Source organism: Aspergillus glaucus, assembly GCF_001890805.1.
Source record: "Aspergillus glaucus CBS 516.65 unplaced genomic scaffold ASPGLscaffold_26, whole genome shotgun sequence".
NCBI classification, from domain to species: Eukaryota; Fungi; Ascomycota; class Eurotiomycetes; order Eurotiales; family Aspergillaceae; genus Aspergillus; species Aspergillus glaucus.
This window is the reverse complement of record NW_019170478.1, coordinates 190,584-212,805: the sequence shown is the minus strand read 5'-3', so window position 1 is coordinate 212,805 and position 22,222 is coordinate 190,584. Positions and strand designations below refer to the sequence as shown.

Sequence of the window (22,222 nt, the reverse complement as noted above, 5' to 3'; positions counted from 1 at the left end):
CTTTTTCCTTCCCAGATTCGATATTCTCGTTGATGGCTACAATAGTCAAGATAGGAATTCAGTTCGTTATTATCTTCTATTCCGAGCCCGTGACACCCTAACTGTTCTGACTTCGTCCCCTCCCAAATCTTTTTTTCTTCTCAAACTCCCTCCCATATTCTGCACTCATCCATATTCCTGGTTATTTGAACTCCGCTACCCCCTCTTTTTTATTTTTATTTTTTTGTTTTTTTCTTTTAAGAAATTGCAGCTGCACCCTTTCACCTCCACTTCCAGTTTCCTCTTCATTTACATTGACCAGCATTTCAAGCTTATGCTATCTCCCTCTATTTTTTATATAATGAATTGGTTCATATTCTCTGTTCCCCTATCTTTTACTAAGAAATGAATTTACATGAGATCTTGCTTTTCCAGTTGCTCTTCATTAATGGTATCTAGAGTGTCACCGGACGACCCGGAGACCCGCCCTGAACCCGCCCCAAAGCCCAAATATGGCCCGTTTGACCCTAATACAAGGCCATACGGATTGTTCTATACCATGTCAACATCATCTATGTCTATGTCTATCTATATCGATATATATCGGTATATATGGATTACTCGATTCGTCCTCTATATATGGCTCAAAGACAGTTTGAAGCCATTCCAGGCCTAATTGATCATTTGTCCAGCCATTCGGGCTGACACTGATTATAAAATCATTTGGAATAGCATGATACCATTGAGATTGATGGTTGTCTGCAGCCAGGATAATCTGAGGAGGCAAAGCCCACCCAGTTGTATTTACTGCAACAATTGCAGTTACCCATTCACGATTCCCAGGCTGTAAGGCTTTGGCATTGCTTGCCCGAGTCTCTGAGCCACATATAACTTTGGCTGTGGATGTCAATTGTCATGCCATCTGAAATCCAGTTTCATCCATATTGTAAATGTAGATATTGTGACGGCTGTGTGATGACTCAACGCAGTATCAACGGCTCAACACTGCGTCAAAGACCGACACAGACAACCGACATCAATACGCCAGAAAAGACATTAACGACGTCAAGTAAACGCCTATAAAGCCCCTCTTTTCCCTAGATAGATTTCCTCTTCTCTTTTCTTTTCAGATTCGATATTCTCGTTGATGGCTACAATAGTCTAGGTAGGAATTCAGTTCGTTATTATCTTCTATTCCGAGCCCGTGACAGATATCTTGCTCAAGAATCCCATATTTTTCAATAGCATCATGAAAGCGCTTATACCACCCCATAATAAGCTCTGTATCTTCACATTTGGCACGCTGGTAGTCATATTTTCGGCTGTATTTAGAGGAGAGTTCATCATGGCATTGAATATACCGAGTCACTCAACACTCGCCCACATAGGCAGTCTGGGAGGATAGCCGTGCAGACAGTAATAACTGTGACGAATAGCATACAGTAGAGGTTTGTAGAGGTAGACCATGCTGGCCTATATCAATAATCTATGATGAGAGTGTCTTTTCTTTAGTAGGTGTCAATTTTCAGTGATTGGCAGCTGATTCCTTGTGGCATGTGGTTCCTTTGACCACCTAAATGAACTCTAATTTGCATTCTATTTATATCAATTAAAATCTCTCATTTTTTTTTTTTTTTTTTTTTTTTACACAAGATGAGCGTGTGTGCCCTGTCTTACAACAAATACTGCATGTAGGAGGTGCCCGTTTTCTTGGCCGCTCATCTTCCTCTCGTGTATATGTATATAATTGAGCCTCCTCTTGTCCACGCTCCTGGCCTTCTTCTCCAGTAAGAATACCACCATTTTGAAGGTAAATTCTGCCTGTATCTCGCTTTCGCTTGTAGCGATTGTTGGTGGCTCATGTATTGGAAAATTCCTGCTTCAAAAGAAGTGCCTCTGACATGGCTATATTGCAACTTTTAACCTCCTGATCAATTGCACTTTGTATAGGACTTGGGGGGCTCCTTGTATGCTCTCGCCACATTCGCTTGATTAAATGGGACTGTTTTATCAGTTCCTTGGTTGTTTTTGGTGTCTCTGCAGTCCAAGATGATCCATCTGAATGAGAACTTCGGGTGGAGGGGTAGGAGTATTGTCACGGAGCTCAGCCAGGATAATGGAACATCAACTCATGTGCTCTACCTAGGTAGCTATCGACAAGAATAATCAACATGAGGAAAGAAGAAGAAGAATGATGTGCCATCAGCGTTGACGAGACTTATATCCCTTGCTTCCAGCACGTGAGAGGTATACACGTGACCAGCCCGTCACAAGTATTGAGTCAAAAATGCAGCTTTTCAAGTACTCTTTCAGGTTTATATGGGACTAAACCTGTAGCGGCGAAGCCAGCAATGGCGTTGGCATCCGTAAGAGCCTCCGGACGAGCGTGGTTCTTGTAGATATTTAGAAATATCTTCTTGTCAATATGTTGAAGATTGGCTGCTATGCAGCTTTGTACCTCACTCCCATACCTCCTTTTTAGAGGCCCAAAGCAAGAGACATCGAGCAGCTGAAGAATATGAGATGAATGTGGAGGCAGATAGAGAGGTATAATCTTGTTCTCCTTGCAAAAGTGATCAAAATCTGCAGTTGCATGGCTTCCATGACCGTCCAAAACAAGTAATCTGTATACCCCAGCTATCCGGTCTTTGGTGTGTGTGACGGCTTGACATCTTGACGTAGTATATACGGCTTGACGTCGCTCATACGGCTCGAAACTACGCATAAGACTAATAATGACAGACAACACAGACATGAGCAGAACCCTGCCGTACGGCGATTATAAGAAAACCCTTCATCCTCTAGATAGGTTTCCTCTTCTTTTCTTTCTCCAGACTCGATATTCTCATTGAAAGACCTCCCTTAACCAAAGTAGGCTAAGCTCGTTGTTAATCCATCCTTGAGGGCTTGTTCCAATGACCCAATCAGGTAGAAGCTCATCATACCATTCCTTTTGATGTAGCTGGCCTGCGAAGATAATCATTAGAGGGAGGATTCGGCCAGTGCTTTGAATAGCCTCAATAATTGACCAATTCTTGGTTCCCTGGCTGGCATACGCGTGCTCGGCTATCCTGTTGGCTTGTAATCACCTAATAAAGACGCTCATGCATTAGAATTTACAGAAAATGCATATAAAATTGGACAAGAGCACCTTGCTTGTGGCAATGATCCCCATAGCAAAACCCGTCTCATCAAAGTTGTAGATATCCTCTGGCTGAACACCATACTTTGCAACCATATTCTTAACCAATTGAAACCATTTCCCAATCACCTTTGGATCCTCGCATAAAGCACGCTGATAATCATACGGTTTGGTGTATCTAGATCGAATATCTTCATGTCGGTTGATAAAATGGATAGCTCGGTGGTGTGGATCGCTCGGTAGCGAGTCACGTTAAAAAGTTAGATGAATCAGCAAATTATCCAGCCGAAAAGGGAAAATCTTGGCAATTTTATGCAATTGCGGTCCCTCGCGGTCAAGACCGCAAGGGACCATGGTCTGGTCCTTGGTAGCCGACTATAGGACAGGACCGCACCATTTCGAGGCCTAGTGTATGGGCCCTTGGTATGATGCGCTAGTTTGTTAGTAGGCACAGCTGAAACCAACACAGACTACTGCAGCTGACATGGATGTTGTCTATGATATGACTGGTTTGAAAGAACTATAGGAGTTGTAGGTAATATCAGTAACTAGCAAGGCTTTGTTCCACTAAAAGCTGAAAGGAGAGTTTTCAATGAAGTCTTGATCTAGTAGTAAAAAACCGGGCCTTCATTATAGTGCATCGCCACAATCCTGTCAGACAACTCTGAAATTTCAGACTGATTATATCCGCGCGGTCAGCAAGATACAGAAATGTTCAGGAACAAGTGACTGTTCTTCTATTGAACTGCGGTATTCCTATGCTAAGCTAGAATCGGCAGTACATACGAATCCCCTCCTGCTGATGTTAGGTAGTTTGCTTATAGCTTCAGAATCTCGTTTGTGACTGTCTTGTACAGATCACTGAGAGCCTTGCCTGGCGACCACTCTGCTTTGATTTCAAACCTCTTGCCACCCACCGTACCAACGAAGGTAAACATCAGAGGTTTATCATTGACCAAGGCATGGGTATGGACTCCAACCTCGATCCTCTCAACGTGGAAGACAGACGCGATGGCCTTTTGAACCTCATCCACTACCTTTTTAAGCTCCTCCATTCCTTTGTGCCAGTTTTCCTTGAGAGTCTCCAGACCCGCCTGCATCTCCTGGATGATATTGTGCACTTGATCGTGGACCTTGAGCTGGTACTCGTAGTCGCGAGTTAGCTGTCCGAGCTCTGCATCTTCTTCGATCTGTTTGATGGCCTCATCGGCTTCTGCGATCTCCTTCTCGAGCTCTGGTCCTCTCTTGTTGAGAATGGCTTGGGCGTTTCTGATGGTCTTCTGTAAATCACTGTTTTCATTCTGCATGGCATGCAGGTCGTTAATTGCTTTCTGCACCCGCGCCTCTTCCGTGTCCACAAATGCTCTGACAAACCCGTCAACGCCACCGCCCTTGATGAGATTGTCAATACCATTAACTGCTCTTTTGACTCCATTCTCGGCTTCTGCGATGCCGGTGACGAGAGCTTTGAACACGTCGGAATTGGCAGTGGCATCCAGCGCATTTGCGGACTCGAGGTAAACGGCGGTCGCTGCCTTGACGATTTCGTGTCCTAATTTGGCGGCTTCATGTCTCGTGGCCTGTCAAAACATGTTAGCTCTAAAAGAATAGAATTTTCATCGGGGTGTGGAGGTAATACCCAATAGCCCACAGTGAGCCTGCGATAACTGGAGTCAGCATTCATTCCATCTCGAGGCAATGCAAAGGATCAAAAACATACCAATTCGCAGCGAGTTTCTGCTGATGCAACCAGTCCACCTCTTTCCACGACTTATTTTCGACGGCCTTCTTCTCGTCGTAGGCTCCCCTGGCGAGGTTGACCTTTTCGAGGAAGTTAATGCCGTATTTGGTTTCCTGCTGTCTCCTGAGCCGAGCCAATTCGTCCCGGTTCGCTTTTTCTTCCTGCTTCGCCTTTTCCAACTTGTCGTTGTATTCTTTTGTCTTCTCCGCGATCAGAGAGTCCCTTTTAAGCTCCGCTTTCTCCACCTTTTCTTTTAGTTGACGCTCCACCTTGTCTCGGTTGTTTATTGCATTCTTCACATCATCACGTAGCTGTTTGATTTCGTCCTCGGCTTCCTTTCGTTTTTCTGCTTCCTTATCTATGCCCTCTTGGCGTTTCGTGCGGTTTGCATCGACCTTCGCTTTTGCTCCTTCGACCTTCTTCGCCATGTCGTTCATCTCAGCTTGCTTCTCGGCAATCTTGGCCCCGATGATATCCTGCATAGCTTCGATTCCTTGCGTACCCAGTTCTTCAATTGATTTGAGCATATTCTTAATACTCTCGCAGATCATGTCGAACAGGTCTCCCTTGATTTGGGCATGGAAGTACAACCCCTTAATTGCTGCCAGGTCCTTGACCTCGTGAAAATCGTCGACTGTCGCATGCAAGCTAACTTGGAATGCTTCAGTAAGCTTCACGGCAATATACGCGTCAAAGGAGGGAGTATCGGTTCCCATCTGGATGTCGATAAGAGTGACTAGGCCTATGTTGAAGCACGTCACCATTCCATCCACTTTGATCACTTGCTGGTCTTTAGTCATGAGAACAACCATGCCCGCTCGGGACTCTCCACTGGCAGATTGGACGACCAGAGGTCCCAGACTGAAATTGTCGATATACCCCTGGAAGTCCAGTCCTGCTGCACCGATACTCAAGTCAAATTCGGCACTTTTACCAAACGCCGTGAGCTTTCCTCCGGCGGAGATGCCTCGAGGGTATTCTTTATCAGCAATAGTAGCACCGGTAGAGATATACATCGATGCATCGGTAAAGACAAATGTATCCTCGCCACCCCCGATATCCTTCAACACCTGAATATCGGCAACTTGACCGGCAACGTGGATGATCTCAATGAGATCAACTTTACTGATATTGGCAGTAAGAAGCTGGTTATCTGGATAATGGCTGACGACCATTGCGGCTCCCGCGCACAGCTCTCCGGCCTCGATGCCACCTTCAAGGCCGATTATGGATGGACCCGCTGCCATTAACGTGACATAGTTGATTTCGAACTCCACTCTGAAGTTGGCAATCTTAACTTCCTTGCTGATATTGAAGGGGTTGACCCATGGCGATTTTGCAGCACTAGATACAAACAACAATCAGCATCACGAATCGTAGTAGGACAAGTTGCAGAGAGCATACACTTGTGCCCCTACGCTAACTAGGCCGGCGCGGACCTTTCCCTCGAGCTCCAATGGATCTTGCCCTGATTCCATAAGCATTTTCAAAACACCCTCGACTATCAGGCTGGGGTTGCGACTGATTTCAATTCCAATTCCGATTTCATTGAGTGAAACGGTGGGAGAGAAGGAGATCTATTTTGAACACAGTTAGCTAGACTATGGTCTGCATCATTTTCAAAAAAAGGGATACTGACGTCGAAAGCCTTTGGCAAGTGAATTCGGAGATCCAGTTTCTTGTAAACTGTCGCAGCAAGAACCAGCCCATCGACCTCCTGCTTGGCTAAACTGTTTATTTCTTGAATCTGAGGAATAGTGGCACAAAGCGAGATTCCTATAACATATTATAGTTAGCGTGTTAATAAGACACAGTTTTTTGGGCTTCTGTGTCACCTTTATTGACCGGATACTTGAGCACATTCAAATCCTCCAATGTCTTGTTCTTCCCGGATGCCGCGATCAGCGCAATATTCTTCAGCTGCATCTTTCCAATCGCTGATTCTCCAAGATCACCACAGATGCTGGACAAAGTGAGCTCTCCTCCGTACACGCCATACAGCACCCATTCCCGTTCTGAAGTCTTCTTCGATTTTGCATTCGTCTCTTTGCGTTCCGTCATGAAAGCAACAGTTATGGGCACTTTCTGAAACTCGACCTTCCCCTTAATGGCGAACTTGCTGGCCCGGTTATAGGCAATGATGTTGTCCTTGCTCGTGTCATTCGTGACGTCCTTGGACTTGTCACTGTCGGCAGGTTTAACAACTGCCTTTTCATCCTTGTCTGAAGGCTTGGATTCGATCTTCTTTTGGTTCTTGTTTTTCCCCTCATCGGGTTTGGCTCCAATAAAGACATCAATTTTTGCCTCTTTGATTTCGAGATCAATGTCCTTGATTTTGTAGTCTTCCAATCCACCTTGAATGGTCAGTCCAGTACTGTCGATCTTGACTAAGCCGTGGACGCTCTTGACGTCGTTGAAGCTGACTTTGCCGGAAAGTTCAAAGGCCCATTTTGCCTCCTCTTCCTCTTCTTTCTTTCCCTTTGCCTTCTCTTTCTTTGCGACTTCATTCTTGTTATCCTCTTTCTCGACCTTTTCCGGCTTCTCAACCTCTTGATCATTTTCTTTCTTGTCATCGCCATCCTCCTGCTCCCCCTTTTCTTTAATCTCTTTTCCTTCTTTCTTTTCTCCATCTTTCTTCTCACTGTCTTTCTTGTCTTTCTCCTTATCGGCCTTCTTTTTCTTCAACTTCCGAGCAATATTCAAATGCAATTCCTCGAAGGTAAAGTCGTGTCCTTTAACTTCCTCCGTGGATGGCTTGGCTCCACTGATCTGGGCGTATATCTTCAAAATCGAGTCGAGCTTCAAATCTCCGACCTTGGCATCGAAGTGATAGTCCTCTGCGATGAGGTTAGCACATAATGTATCTAATGCAGTATGCTGGACTTACTTCTGGATAGCTGGCCTTTGATCTTCAGAGTGGCGTTTTTGGGCTTTTCTTCTTCATCCTTGTCTTTCTTTTCCTTCTTCTCCACCTCCTTTCCTCCTTCCTTCTTTTTGGCTTCTTCCTTCCTTTCGTCCTTTTCAACCTTCTTGGCTTCCTCACCCTTCTTATCGTCCTTCCCTTCCTCCTTTCCGTCTTCCTTCTTCTTATCAGTCTTGTCAAGACTGCCTTGGGCAAACTCCAGAGCTCCGGTCACTGCCAAAGTACAAGTGTCCTTGAATTCTTCAGGCTTGAAAAAGGCTCGCAGCTCAGCCTCTTTCATCTATTTATTGTCAGCTGTTTAGCACATACTCTATATATATAATGTGGACGACTTACGCTGAGGTTTGAAATGCCGCAGAAATCCTTCCATTTACCGGTTTGGATGACCACTACGCGGAGCCATCAGTCGGTGGAGTCCTTTTTAGTTGGTGGTACTGGGAATACCTACATTCATACTTCTTTCCTCCCTGGTTTTTCTCTTTCCCTTTTCCCTTCTCCTCGGTCTTTTCGTCTTTCTTGTCTTTCTTTTCTGTATCGGGTTTATCAGCTGGGTCATCGGGCTTGCCCTTACCTTCTTCACCTTTACCCTCTTTGTCATCCTTTCCTTCCTTACCTCCCTTGCCATCTTTGTCCTTCTTATCTTTCTTGTCCTTCTTGTTGTCCTTGTTTTCTTCCTTCCAGTCGCCCATTCGAACCCAATATCTTCCTTCTAGCGGCAACTTCGACTTGGGCAATTGGATGAGCCGTAGCTTGCCAAACAAGCCATATCCTACCTTCCATTCCTTTTTCTCTTTCTTTTCCTTGTCTTTGTCGTCTTTCGTTTTTCCCTTGCTTTCTTCCGATTTGGGATCCTCGGTAGTTTCCTATTAAAACGTTAAACATCAATTCGAACTCTTAGTCGTGCAAGAATTGATTCTCACCTTTTTCTCTGTCTTCTTGGTCACAGTGCCTTCTGATTCGGCCGGAGGATCTTCTTTGACTTCGGTACTTTCTATGGCGGCAGCGTCCTGAGGTGCACCTTCCGTGGGCTTCGATGAAGAATCCTCTTTGTCTTCTTGGTCGTCATCCTTCTTTTCTTTCCCTTCTTCATCTCCCTTTTTATCTTCTTTCTTCTTGTCGTCTTTTTCCTTGTCATCCTTCTTCTTCTCGGCTCCTTCCTTCCTGACTGACAGCTCAAACCCGACAGTGTTAAACTCTAGGAAGTCCCACTTGGGCAGCTTCATATCGCCAAGCGAAGCCTGAAGAACCATCCCTCCAATCTTGGGCTTCTTGCTCCAGTCTCTCTCCTCGGCCAAATGAGCACTGACCCGAAGTACCTTCGGTAACTCAGCTGCCTTTTCGTTGCCAAACATATTCTTCAAGGCGTCCGACATGAACTGCAAGCCATCTTTGAGCTCCAGATCACCCTCCAGGCGCAGTCCAGCAGGGAACAGACTGTCTTTTGCCTTGTTGCTGTAGGTGAATGCGAGGTTTTTGATAGGGAGTTTTTCGACTGCTTTGTTTTCGATCTCTGGGAAGAGAATTGAGAGTGGAGAGTCCATATCCTTCAGTTTGACTTTTTCGTCGACCGGTGTGTCTTTGTCGTCTTTCTTCTTTTCATCCTTCTTTTCTCCATCTTTTTTGTCGTCTGGCTTCTCTTTCTTCTCGTCTGGCTTCTCTTTCTTCTCGTCTGTGGGCTTCTCATCCTTCACCTCCGTATCGACTTCGTCGGGTTTTTTCTCGGGTGTATCATCTTCGCCGTCTTTTTCTTTCTTTGTTTCCTTTTCTCCCTTTTTATCCTTACCATCCGGCTTCTTCTCGTCACTCTTGAACGAGTACAGTTTTCCTGTAAGCCCTTTGATGCCAAAGAAATTCTCAAGATCACCACTCAGGACATACGAGTCAACTGCAGCCGCACCGACTTTGCCCTTGGACGTGTCGAGCTCTTTAGTAAGCTCCGACAACGGCACAGCAGTGGTATCCTTGGGGAACGAAACTTCCTTGTCGCTCTCCGCAGGCAGGAAAAGCATCGGCTGTCCTTCCTCCTTTCTGACCGGGGCAACAAGAAGAGATCCTCCTGTTTTTGCGGACCCAGCGACCGGGATAGGCATCACCTTCAGGTCATCGTAGAGGCCGTTCTGGTCGCCCACGACAAGGGAGACATTTCGCACAGGCGCACCGCCGACAATCAGGCTCTCCGGCTCTTCCGGTGATGCTGCAGATGCTGCAGATGCGAGAGTAGACCAGGCCGATAATTTGAAAGGGCCGGTCAGTCGCTTTGGAGCATCTTCGGGAGCGACAGTGAGGTCTTTGCGTGGAACGCCCTTGATCTCGTTAGAGAAAAAGTCCGTAGAGTCGAGAGATGCAAAGTGGCCGCTGACCAGGAGGTCGTTTCCGAAGGAGGAAAGCGAGACGAGTTCCTGGTCGCGTGCCATGTTGCTTTTTGCTTTCTTTTTTGTGTCTATTTGTCGAATGGGTCACTGCGTATCTACGGGGGATGGAGTCGGTATATAACACTGAAGAGCAAAGAAACCATCCCACTTCGATCTAGCGGTATAGAAAGACCCCACGATTCGAAACCGGGCATTTTCAGCTGCGCCATATTGTTGCAATTTCAGCTGAAGACTTGATGTGTTGTGCTGTGGTTCCATCATAAAGCGGATCGTATCCCAATCAGGTAATCTGTTGTGGGTATTATCGGCTGTCGTCCAATCTGGCGTTTTCGTCTGTGGAGACAATGGCGTTCAGCTGGCGTTCAGCTGGCGTTTAAATCTGCGCCGATCAATCATGAGGAACTCGTTAGATGGCCTATGAGAACTTGAGGGCATGCATGTCGTAATTCAGACAGTAAATCATAGACTAGCCACGACTAACGTAGCCTATTCGACCCCGGAGCGGACTTCGGGATTCTTTGACAGAGTAATTCACAATATTAATTACATAAACAAAACAACAGACTCAATTTGATCCGAATCCGACCCAAATCCGACCAAATCCGACCTCTTGACATTCCCAATAGAGGATGCTAGACTAAACCCAGTTAGAGCATGCCAAGAATGGAACGAAGCCAGGTCACCTCACCTTTGCATAAAGCAAACAGTGGGAAGGGCATGGATACCTACTTCCAGGTTCGGCGCGATGTCTACCTCGAATCAAAGCTCGAACACCAAGGCTTATCTAAACATGGTTTGCTACCTGCTCAATTCAAAAGTCAGAGATGATAACATGTTCAGTATATGTGCTCAACTCTTACATCTTCAAAGGCATTGACATCCGACATGACCTCCCCGAGCCTTTTTCCTAGCCTTATAAGGGCATCGACGCCGCTGATCGTCAATCCAGTGGCAGAAAGACCAAGGTCAGCAGGCATCACGACGGACGATGTGGTGTACGTAAATGTACAAAAATGAAAGTGCTGCTGATCTTGAATCCAACTATGTTTACGTATCCCGCAAAAGACCACCATAAGTTGGCGTTGATGATGCGGTGAGCCCCTGGAGAACCATACATCCAGACAGAACGAGCTTCAGCCTCGTCACAAACTGTTCAGCCATCTTCTCCAATCCTCTAGGGGTATAAGTATTTCTATTGTTGATGTCTAGGCATTGCCTACTATGCTCCTCTGATGACCTACTCGTGACTCGTCCTTGTAGGTGACGATGTCCGCAGAATTTGATGATCTTTGGCTTCACTGTGAGTGATGAATTTCGAAAATGTCCCTCTTATTGGCTAATAAAAGCTTCAACAGGCGCGACAACCAATCGCTCGGAGACAGACATGATAGCACGGACGGCATCCATTTTCAGAACCCGTGTTTCAACAGTAAATGGTCTCAGGATCAGCCAAAACCTCGATTTAGAGGCTATAAACGGTCTCGAGGGTCTCTTGCGAACGACACAGAAATTGAACCTGAGGAATCTCCCCTTTAACGAGATTGTAACAATCCGATGCGTAGCATACAGCGAGACTTTTGTCGTTTGCAAATGCATATTCAAATCAAACGTGATTGCCGTGAAACACATACGACATCACGAAAATGAATCGAATTCGAACTGCACCCACGTCTTCAAGCAGTTTTTAAGCAGTTCTTAAGCAGTTCTCTGAAAAGTCCTCATCATGTGCCATCAGCCACTAGCTCATCATCTAAACATCGTCGATATTTTGGGGGTATGGCTGGAAAATGGTTGGAAGGCAGCTATCGCCGTTCGTCGCCGTTGAATATGTGTCCTGTGGTTCCTTAAGATCCTATATGAAAGCGAAGTATTGGTCGATCAAGACGAAAATGATACTCATCGGAGACATCGCCACAGGGCAATACTTTGGCCGTCATGATTCTCCTGGCTCTTGGTGCTGATCCGCTCAAACCCGCATTTTGTGTGACCGAGATGCCTTCGGAATGGACTCCAATTCATTTTGCGATGCATTATAATATGCCGAATATTATAGAGCTTCTTTGGCAAAAGATATCCAGTCAAACTGCACCGCTTTGCTCCGTTTTATCAAATACACCTTTCCTGAGAAAGTTTCCAATTGCCTGTGCTCTGTGCACTCAAACCCATGCTAAACGACTTGCAAGACATGGTCGCTCTTATATTCACAACCTGCGAAAAATTATCCAGCTTTTCCCACGGGACCTACTACGACAGTCGTCTTAAGAGGGGAAAACAGCCATGACCCAGGCGATTGGTCACCAAGATGTCGACGCTTTACGTATCTTATTCGAACAATGCTCTTAATTCGCGTGCACTAGATTACAATTGCCTGGCAATGAGGGCAGTCATACATACCCGCTGCATTTTGCCATCCAGGTTGGCTGGAATCGGGATACCGAAGAGTGCATCGGTATCATTGAATCCATATTGAATTTGATTCCACCGCAATCAGGAGACCAGACTCATCTTCTTATCAGCCATTGCATCTGGCAGCAATGGGCTCATGCAGTAGAATTATGAGACTGCTTAGCAGAGGCGCATCAGTTCAGGCACAAGGTATCAACGGAAAGACTCCACTGCATTTTTTGCCGCTCTGAATCCGCGGTAGACATTCTCATTCAAGCCAATGCTGATATAAATCAGCAAGACAACATGTGACATACTCCCACCCACGAAGCAGTGTGTAATGGTACGAACCAAACTGTACAAGCGCTCATCGCCGCTGGTGAAGACTTGAATAATGGCCAGAAAAAGTATTGGTACACCACTGCATCTTGCTACTCGGCAAAAGTCTGGGTCAATGATGGAGATGCTGCTCAATGGAGGGGCATATACTGGCTCGAAAGATATCATTGGATGCGCATAGCTCATGTGGCCAATGGACATGGAACGCACTGACTTGGTTCTACTTCTTGCATATAGGTAATATGGAATATATATTTCGTGTACTTTGCGTATGGTAAGTATATAAAGAAACTTAGTTTTTTGCCTATGGGCCTCATATTCTAAGATAGATAGATTTATATATGCTCTATATGCCTATGTCAATAGACTTTCGATATTTTGATGCCTCGCTGCCTACTAAGCCAAATGGATGACTGCAGATTAATCCGAATCCGGAACTTTCTCAACTTCCATTGCGGATTGGCGCGGATTTTGCAGCTTCGCTGTGCAACCCTATTGACGCCCGAAAGAAGTTCCTTCCAGGTTTCAAACACAACCATTCGACTATACTATCAATAACCACAAGAAAATTCCCTGCGGAACTAGGTCTATCAACTTGATAGGGCAGTATGCCAACCCCAATGCCAACAAGTTGAAAAATGTGCAAATTGATTCTACCGGCAGTCCGGCGCAGCCATACCAATCCCCGGTCAAAACACCACTAAAAACCGGTCAAAACTGGGTATATTACTTAATCAAACGCCTCTTTCCTGAAAACAAGCACCAGAAATAAAAGCCCATTATCCTGAACGCATGAAGGTGGGAGTTCTGGCTGATCTAAGACTCCATGATCAGTTACCTCGTCACCACACTCCAGCACTTCCAGAGAGATATAAAAAAGGTATAAAGAGGTCTAGATAGTAGTGAACAGACTTTAGGCTTTCTTTTCCCTCATCTTAAAGGTGTGATGACTCAACGGTGCGTCAATGATTGATACGGACAAACGACATCAACACGCCAAACAAAGGCAACAGAGCTTTGGTGTAACCGCGCAACACCTATTAAGCCCTTCAGCTCCTAGGTAGATTTTCTCTTCTCTTCTTTCCCCAGATTTGATATTCGCGTCGATGGCTACGCTAGTTTAGATAGGAATATCATTCGTTACTATCTACTGGCTCCGAGCCCGTGACAAAAGGGCAGATTGATTATGTTCTCAGCGGTGGACTTTTTCACATTGAGGTCAATGCCCACTGTGAGGAAGAGATTAATAGGTTTTTGACCTCTGCCAGAGGAATAAGCCTGAAGCCTCGATCTCGCAGACTGTCACGGAGCGCAGGCGCTCGCTAGCAGTACGATATGTTTGTTTACTTTGGTCTATTCGGATATAGAGCAGGGGCCTCTGCGCACAACAGATGTTTGAGAGCCTTAGGCTCCAATATGCCCCGCTCCTGATTGGCCCGCGCTCTGCCGGATAGAGGAGATCCACCCTCATCCATCTACACAGACACAGAATACAATAGTATCGTCGATGCCGTTCCTTGCCATAGCCTGATCCACAACAGATAGTTCAGCGTTGGCAGGCCCAGATTCATTTCTTCTCCTCATGTTAGTATTTCGCCAGATAGTCTACCAATGGATTACTATTGTCCGAGACCGTTACATACACTAGTAAAGGGACCTTCCTCATTGAGTAATACAGGCTATCTAACTGACAAGGATGCCAAACACCATATGACCAGGCGTGTAGGGAAGGAAAAGCATCGGGGCCAGGGTAGAAAATAAGCCCCCACAATACTGCAAGCTCTATATTCCTGTGAAGTAGCAGAATGTGAATTTATTTACTTTAATCTAATACCCTTCATTTAATAAAGTAGATGGCATATAAAGATGAGCGGTAGTATTACCTAGTTTATACTGGCTCTCCGAAAATTTCTTGGCGGGGCTGAAGTTTCCGATCCCTAACCTGGTGCCTGCCTATCTGGGCTCTAGTGCGGATCTTGCGGCTTGATTCGCGCCAATCCACGGATGGAGGTCGATTCACGACAATCCGCCGAATGCAACCCTAACCAAGCGTCCAAGCCCAATGGATGGCAGCGGATTCAGCGTGGCCTGGCGCGGATTTTGCGGCTTCAGTTAGTTACTCATTAGCAAAGACAGACGCAGCTTAGAGAATCGAACCAGTCAACAACTAGTCCTGAGTTTATTGCTGTTTCTTGGGGAGGTCCTTTGAAGGCGGGCTAGGGTCTAGGGTCGGGTGGCCTGAACTGTAATATGACTATCATGGACCCACTATCCTAATTCAATCCATGACCGTCTAGTGCTCATCATACTAGTTTTCTAAACCATCCTAGGTACGCCCACCACCGGTTGAAAATATTCTTCAACCTTATTTTTACCCCTCAACCAGGGATCTTGAGGTGCTGATAGTGCTAATTAAAGATTCGGAGATGAGTTTTTACTGGTCATGGTTTTCACTTTCTTATCTTGCTTAAGGTATTCAACGGGGCATTGCGCTCGAGATTCCTGTATTTTTTTTTGTAGTGTGTTGCAGTAATAGTATGGCTGAGACAGAAGGTACTTTACATATATTACGACTTGCTGGCCCCCGAGCACATCATCTGACCGAGAGCTAGATTACCGGGCCTACCCTGCTCGGCCGGATCTAGCACCAAAAGCGGTACGATTCATGCTTGAGACCGGTCTCCTAGGTCAGTTTAGAGCCCTAGAAGCTGCATACCGGGTCACGAGGCAACCAGCTGCCCAGCGCAGCTAAAAGGTTATACACTTACAAGTGTTGGGATGGAGACGAGGCAGTATCCAGCAAGCCTAGGACTCATCCGCGGCCCTGGGAATAGCGGCATAAAGAGATGCACGGGATAATCAGCTCGCGAGAAGGCATATTATATGGCACATAGATGGGCGTTGTACTTAATGATTACCACTACAGCGGTTTACCCGGCCGCGCTACCGGACCTGCCGCCACTCGGCCGAACAGGGCTGACAGATGCGAGTATGAATAATAATAATAATAATAATAATATATTGCGAATTTTGATCACAGAAACTCCTATCATCTGCCGTACTAGCTGTCAGCCTTCTACCTTCAGCCCTTGACATTTGCTAACCCCGACAATGTAATTGATACTGCTTGAGATGCTATCTGCTGTGTATTAACTGTTAATACAGTCAGGGACAAACCTTTAACCAAACCGACAACATTTCACGCATCTTCGAGGCTAGTCAGATCCTCAATATCATTGGTACTCGCTTTTCAGATTGCCACCCCTGGCTGCCTGCCGAGTATTAAACTTGACACCAAACAATCTACAGTCAATCAATCAGAACCGATGGATAAGCGGTCTTCAATTGTTTATTGGTACAAGCGCATACCTAGCACTGACCAGCCGGAGGTGGCCGGTAGGACTCAGACATACAGCTCTAGAATCTTGATTCCTACCGGTTCGGCCCTGTCCGCAGTGCAGTATGCCCAGCGCACGGGCAAAAGAGTATCAGGAGATGGCACGTGGAATTGGAATTCTTCACATTTGATTCGCTCGGAGAGCGTAAGATTGGAAGAGCTGGAGGGAAAGAAACGTGATTGTTGCTTACAGCTGTCGTGGAGGTGAATGGTCTGGGCCGCGGGTTAGGGTCGACCTCCGCTTCTGGTGGAGTGTCTAGTGGGATGATAATATGAAGACCCCGTGTCGGAGCATGCAAATGATGGGTATATAAAGCAAGCTGTTTCCCGTCGTTCAGCTGTTCATCATCCCATCATTCTCTAACCATCGTGAAGTGAATCAAGTACTCTCTTGCTTTATACTTCTATCTTTCCGTTTGCCAACTTCGGTGTTTATTTTCCCTCTTTTCTCTGCCTGGTAGCTGAGATTTCATCTTCTTTCTTCAAGATGCATCTCCTCAACGCAGTTGCTCTCTTCGCTGGCCTGTCGACTGTGTCGGCAGTGCCTATGGCACGACCTCGCCGAGGCTTCACTGTCAACCAGCTCGCCAAGCCTACGACTGAAGGGCATTCGCGAACCATCAACTATTCTGGCATCTACGCTAAAGCGTATGCGAAGTATGGAAAGAATGCTCCTGCCAATATCAAGTCTGCTGCGAAGAGTGGTAGTGCTACCACCACGCCGGAGGAGGGTGACAAGGAGTACTTGACACCAATCAAGGTCGGCGACACGATACTCCATTTGGATATTGACACTGGATCTGCGGATCTGTAAGCCGCCCTTACTTCATTTTGTCGTTTGCAATGGCTAACAATCCTAGGTGGGTCTTCTCGGACAAGCTGCCTTCCGACACGCAGAGCGGACACAGCGTCTATAACCCCACTTCCGACGCGAGCAAGTTGGACGGATACAGCTGGGAGATCTCATATGGTGATGGCAGCGGTGCCTCTGGCGACGTCTACAAGGACACTGTTAGTGTCGGTGGTGTCACGGCGCAAGGCCAAGCAGTCGAAGCGGCCTCGAAGCTCAGTCAGTCGTTCGTTTCCGATACGGATAATGACGGCTTGATGGGATTGGCTTTTAGCTCTATCAACACTGGTAAGCTTTCTCAGTCTTTTATATATAACTCGAATAGGACTAACAATAAAATAGTCAAGCCCAACTCCCAGAAGACCTTCTTCGACACTGTCAAGGACGACCTCGATGAGGGTGTCTTCGCGGTTGCTCTCAAGCACCAGCAGCCAGGCTCTTACGACTTTGGCTACACCGATAAGTCTAAATACACCGGCTCGCTCACATACACCGATGTCGACAACAGCCAGGGATTCTGGATGTTCACAGCTCAGGGCTACAGCGTCGGCGATGGTGACGCCAGCTCCAGCTCTCTGACTGGTATCGCTGGTAAGCATAATATACATACTTCATAGTTGACAATTTACTAATTATGTCAGATACCGGCACCACCCTCCTCTTGCTCCCCGAAGATGTCGTCGACGCATACTACCAGCAAGTCTCTGACTCGAACAACAACCAACAGGCTGGTGGCTACACCGTCCCCTGCGACGCTAATCTACCTGATTTCACCACTATCATTGGCAGCGATGGCTACAAGGCCGTCACTCCCGGCAAGTACATCAAGATGTCCGCCATTGACGAGGAAGGATCAAGCTGTTTCGGTGGTATCCAGAGCAACTCTGGCATGGGATTCTCGATCTTCGGTGATGTGTTCCTGAAGAGCCAGTATGTGGTCTTCGACCCTCAGGAGCCCCGGTTGGGATTCGCTCCCCAGGCATAATTTCTTCTCGATGGTTTAATTTGATATGTAACATCCGCCCCCATGTGACCAAGGCGCTCAATACCGGGCAAATTGCTTAGAATTATCTCTTGAAAACTCGCTCTCAGGGGTGCGCTGTCCAGCTAGCTGGACGGTCAACACCAATCCAGTAGCCACCAATCAAAACTTCATTTCAATCATTGCAAAATCCTTTTCCTCATACATCGACGAATCTGTAGACGCTGAGAAATAATGGGACGATTGGAGACATGAATTTCTACATTTGGCTGCAGCAATCCGTTGGTGTTTGTAGCCAATCAAAACAGTACGCGCCAGAGCACAAACAAGGCTCCGCCTTTGTGTTGATCATCGGAGTGGCATTCTATGTAAACCTCGCAGTCTCCCATAGTGGCTGTGGCGCAGGGCCTCCACATACACAGCGCCTAGGGTAGGCAGTGATTCGCTGAACCACTATGCTGCGAATAGGCCGGAACCCCCGGAAGGCGGAGAGTAGTAGTAGTAGTAGTAGTAGTGTGTGTGTGTGTGTATCTATTTTACGTCGGGGGCGGGTCTTTCCACGCATCCTTGGGAACCTCGGAAGCGGAAAAAGCCCTGGTCCTGGTGCGGGACATACGACGGGCAGATCGGAACTGCCTGTCACCTAGCTAAACTACCATCTATCATCTAAATACAGGTAGCCCCCCGCGCGGGGGGCTGCTTGGGTTTTTCATGGCTGTCAACCAGCGAATTGTGCATATTGGTTTGGATAGAAAAACAAGAACGCGAGCAAGAAGGATGGAGAAGAACGGGGTACAATAAGGGGAAGATGAAAGGAAGGGTCTGGAGAGAGGGATAGGGACCAGAGGTAGGTCTGGGTATCCCTAAATTTGGTGGATTTTGGTGGCCTAATGTCATCGGCAGATATCTGTATAGAAGTTGGATTCGCCCAGCCAGCCTGCAAATGCAGTGTATCCAGCCTTTGTGCAGAGGATATCAGTCACAGGCCAGCGGCCCCATGGATGTGCTGCTGCTTTGCGGCCCTCCCTGCAATGATAGAAATGGGATGGTTCCTTTCTGCGGCCGCAAGAGCATGTCAGCAGGGCGTCACTGTGTTTAAAGCGTTCATGGTACTCTGCAAAGTCACCATGTTCGCTCCTGGCGGCAAGGAGGCGGCCCAGGGCTGTTCGTGGAAGGAGGAGCTCTGGGGGGTGCTTCTCCAGGCCTATCCTGAGGTCCTTATATTGTTTGGGGGCATTTTCTGCCCAAAACTGTGCAAAGGCATGCCAGTACATCCTCTGCACTATTCGTCTGGCAGCTGCTATTGACGCAGGTGCTATAGGGAGGTTCAGGGGCCCATGGCAGCCCATCTTGGCTTCTTTGTCAGATTCTTCATTGCCTTCAATGCCTGTATGCCCAGGGTCCCATTTCACATGCACCCTGCCTTCCTGTACGCCTGGTGCTCTGATGCGATTTGGCCATGTTTGGGCAGCTTCTTGGAAACTCCTGAATACCGACTGACTTGATCCTGTGGGCTGGCCTTGGAGTTGCTGTACTGCTTCCAGGTTGTCCAGACAGATGTGTATGTCTATGGTATGCTTGGCTCTGGCTTCTGCATCAAAGGATTCAAAGACTTCCTGATTGGGAAGCTTTGTGTGCCCATGGAAAATCCTGATCCTGTTGGTGCCCCAGTAGCTCACCCAGCCTGTACCTGCGGCTGTGCTCTCCTTTTCTTTGGACCCATCTGTGTAGACCACCATTGCTGGTTGTGGGATGGAAGAGAGCCATCTCTGGAACTCCTCCGGCCCAGCTAGGGCTGGCAGGGATGTAGGGTGCTGATCCTGGACAGTTGTGCTAGGAATGTGTTGGGTGAAGTAGTTGCACACAAAGGTGTGAAGAGCTTCCCCAAAGGAACAGGCTCTGGGAAGTTTCTCTTGCTTCATGGAGGAGACCTTTTTCCCAAGTAGACTTAAAATCTCTAGTATTTCCTTATCCTCTTGCTTTACTTTACTAGCCACGGCTTGTAGGAGAGTACTGACATGGCTTGTGAGCCCATGATTCAGTTGCGCATCCAGGCAGTTCCAATCTGCCCGTCGTATGTCCCGCTCCGGGACCAGGGATTCCCCGCTTCCGCCTCCAAGGAAGCGTGGAAATACCCGACCCTCGACGTAAAATAGAAACACACACACACACACACACACACTACTACTACTACTGACCACACACTACCACAACACATACGCACAATATACGCTCATAAATGTCTGAATTGATATCGTTGTCGCACCTCATCATCTAAATTTGGTGATTTCGAGTCTTTGGCTAAGGGCGTGACGGTTTTCTGGTTGAGATAGCGCAGTATAACAATCTCCTATCTAGGATTAGGGCCTAGTAGCTAGATTAAAGCTCTAGACTCTGTGTATGGGGGCAATGATAGTGGGGATGGGATAGGGAAACCGCCCGCTCAAAGGGGGGGGGGCGAAAATGTGGATGTAGTGGTCAAAAGAAGGGGGCCAGAAGGAATTCGCCGCGACAACGCTTTTTCCACTAGCCCGCCTCGTCATGTGCAGCTGCTAATACTCTGACGGTCCCCAGCTCTACACTGAAAATCTTTTCAACCTATAAGATAGATTGGCAAGGCTATCGTCGTGGCAAACCTGCTCAGCTCTGCATGCGTTATATCCGAGACAGTAAAGATTTTTGGATCCGACAGGAACGTGCCGGACCCGAAATTTGGAACCAGATTTGTTTTTTCCTTTCTCTAAGAATATTGTCGCAAATGAAAACGCTTGTAGTACTAGTAGAGATATTGTACCACCCGCCAGCTCTGAACAAAGCAAAATGAAACCCTAGTGCAACGTTCATGTACCCGGATGCTATTTCTTGTAAGGATGAAATTGCTCTGAAGTGGGCATCGATTTCCGCCAAGGCCGGGCTGGGCAACAAACTGGGGGCTTTCATTTGCCCCCAGTTTAGGCTCCAAGCCACCTTTGCTGCGTGGAGATGTGATAATCTTTCTCAAATTAGCACAGCTAGTCTAAAATATTTCGAGGATGCGACAGCTGTTATCCATCATACTATCCTCATCGTCCTACAGCCAGAAGTATGTTGTTGTCGGTCTAATATTGAGGGGACCAGTCATATATGGGGCCGAAGTGCGTGCCTTTGGAGTTAGTGCATCCAGCATCTATATTACCTTGAATAGTAATAATACCGATAATCCTTCTCCACTTTTTTTCAACGCAACCCCAATTCTTGTTCCGGTTCCTGAAGTGCACAAATAGCGCGCAAATAATATGAAGAACTAATCCGCTGTTCTATAACGGAAGCGAGGGTCACCGATCATTTCAGGAGACGTATTGGGGGTGGCTCCATGCATAACAGAAGATCGGAAGATTCTCATGCCCTGAACTTTCAAAATGCTTATCTCCGCCAGTAGAGGCAGGGTGGAGCACTCATGCAGGGGCCAACAGGAGGATTTCATGCCCCAGCCTTGCGAAATGCGTGGTTCCCGCTATGGCCCCGCTAAGATCTCATGATACTGGCATTGTGATCAGCGGCTGATACTAAGCATTGTACTTATTGGATAGGGCATATTCTGCGACCTCACAATATACCAAGCGAATTTTGGCCGCCTGGGTAAACCGACCTGAACACACACGTTTTAGGTCGTGTCCCCTAAGTCAGCATCGACCCGATTGCATGTTGAGTGCGCCTATATGTACAAGAAGCCCACATTTTGCATTACAGAGTAAGTGGCTTCGTTTATGAATCGGAAGGAGATGCAAAGACAAAAGGAGAACAAAGTGCATAATGCATGTATGCGGTGGCCATAGTCAAAGGATGCTGACTGCATAGCTGTAGTCCCCGACCCTATCATCATATTACTCTCGATCCATGCATATGTTCGTGCAGTAGTAAGTCGGACGTTTAGGGTACTAGGCGAGAGGCTGAGGTTTTGATTGGTCAGTCAGAGCGGCTACAGATCAGGCATTCAGCATATACGGAAGTCAACAGGTATCGACACCTCGCTCTATTTTTGTGGATCTCTCACTATATTATGTCACTGATTGACGTGGCCTGCATCTTTGGATCGCAAAAATGACCGAATTGAGAAGAGCATGGATCGGAGG

The 22,222-nt window shown here is 47.0% G+C and overlaps 3 protein-coding genes across 3 annotated transcripts; 1 reads left to right on the top strand and 2 right to left on the bottom strand.

Moving 5' to 3' along the window:
• Nucleotides 1–3,939: 3,939 nt before the first annotated feature.
• On the bottom strand, nucleotides 3,940–10,199 carry ASPGLDRAFT_29331 (uncharacterized protein; the record flags this gene model as incomplete). Its single annotated transcript, XM_022543841.1, has 10 exons — nucleotides 3,940–4,701; nucleotides 4,761–4,779; nucleotides 4,842–6,206; nucleotides 6,267–6,439; nucleotides 6,502–6,638; nucleotides 6,698–7,699; nucleotides 7,750–8,065; nucleotides 8,122–8,174; nucleotides 8,234–8,648; nucleotides 8,706–10,199. 10 exons carry the CDS (start codon nucleotides 10,197–10,199, stop codon nucleotides 3,940–3,942), a joined length of 5,736 nt encoding a protein of 1,911 aa, XP_022396748.1.
• A 6,566-nt stretch (nucleotides 10,200–16,765) lies between these two features.
• On the top strand, nucleotides 16,766–18,113 carry ASPGLDRAFT_69678 (pepsin-like aspartic protease; the record flags this gene model as incomplete). Its single annotated transcript, XM_022549395.1, has 4 exons — nucleotides 16,766–17,088; nucleotides 17,139–17,416; nucleotides 17,471–17,719; nucleotides 17,770–18,113. The coding sequence occupies 4 exons, from the start codon at nucleotides 16,766–16,768 to the stop codon at nucleotides 18,111–18,113; spliced, it is 1,194 nt and encodes a 397-aa protein (XP_022396747.1).
• A 636-nt stretch (nucleotides 18,114–18,749) lies between these two features.
• Nucleotides 18,750–19,644, bottom strand: ASPGLDRAFT_51968 (uncharacterized protein; the record flags this gene model as incomplete). The annotated part of the gene is given in 3 exon segments (XM_022547647.1): nucleotides 18,750–18,819; nucleotides 18,839–18,911; nucleotides 18,950–19,644. A coding segment is annotated over 1 exon segment (274 nt), but the record flags the coding sequence as incomplete, so codon positions are not given.
• Between the last annotated feature and the right edge of the window lie 2,578 nt (nucleotides 19,645–22,222).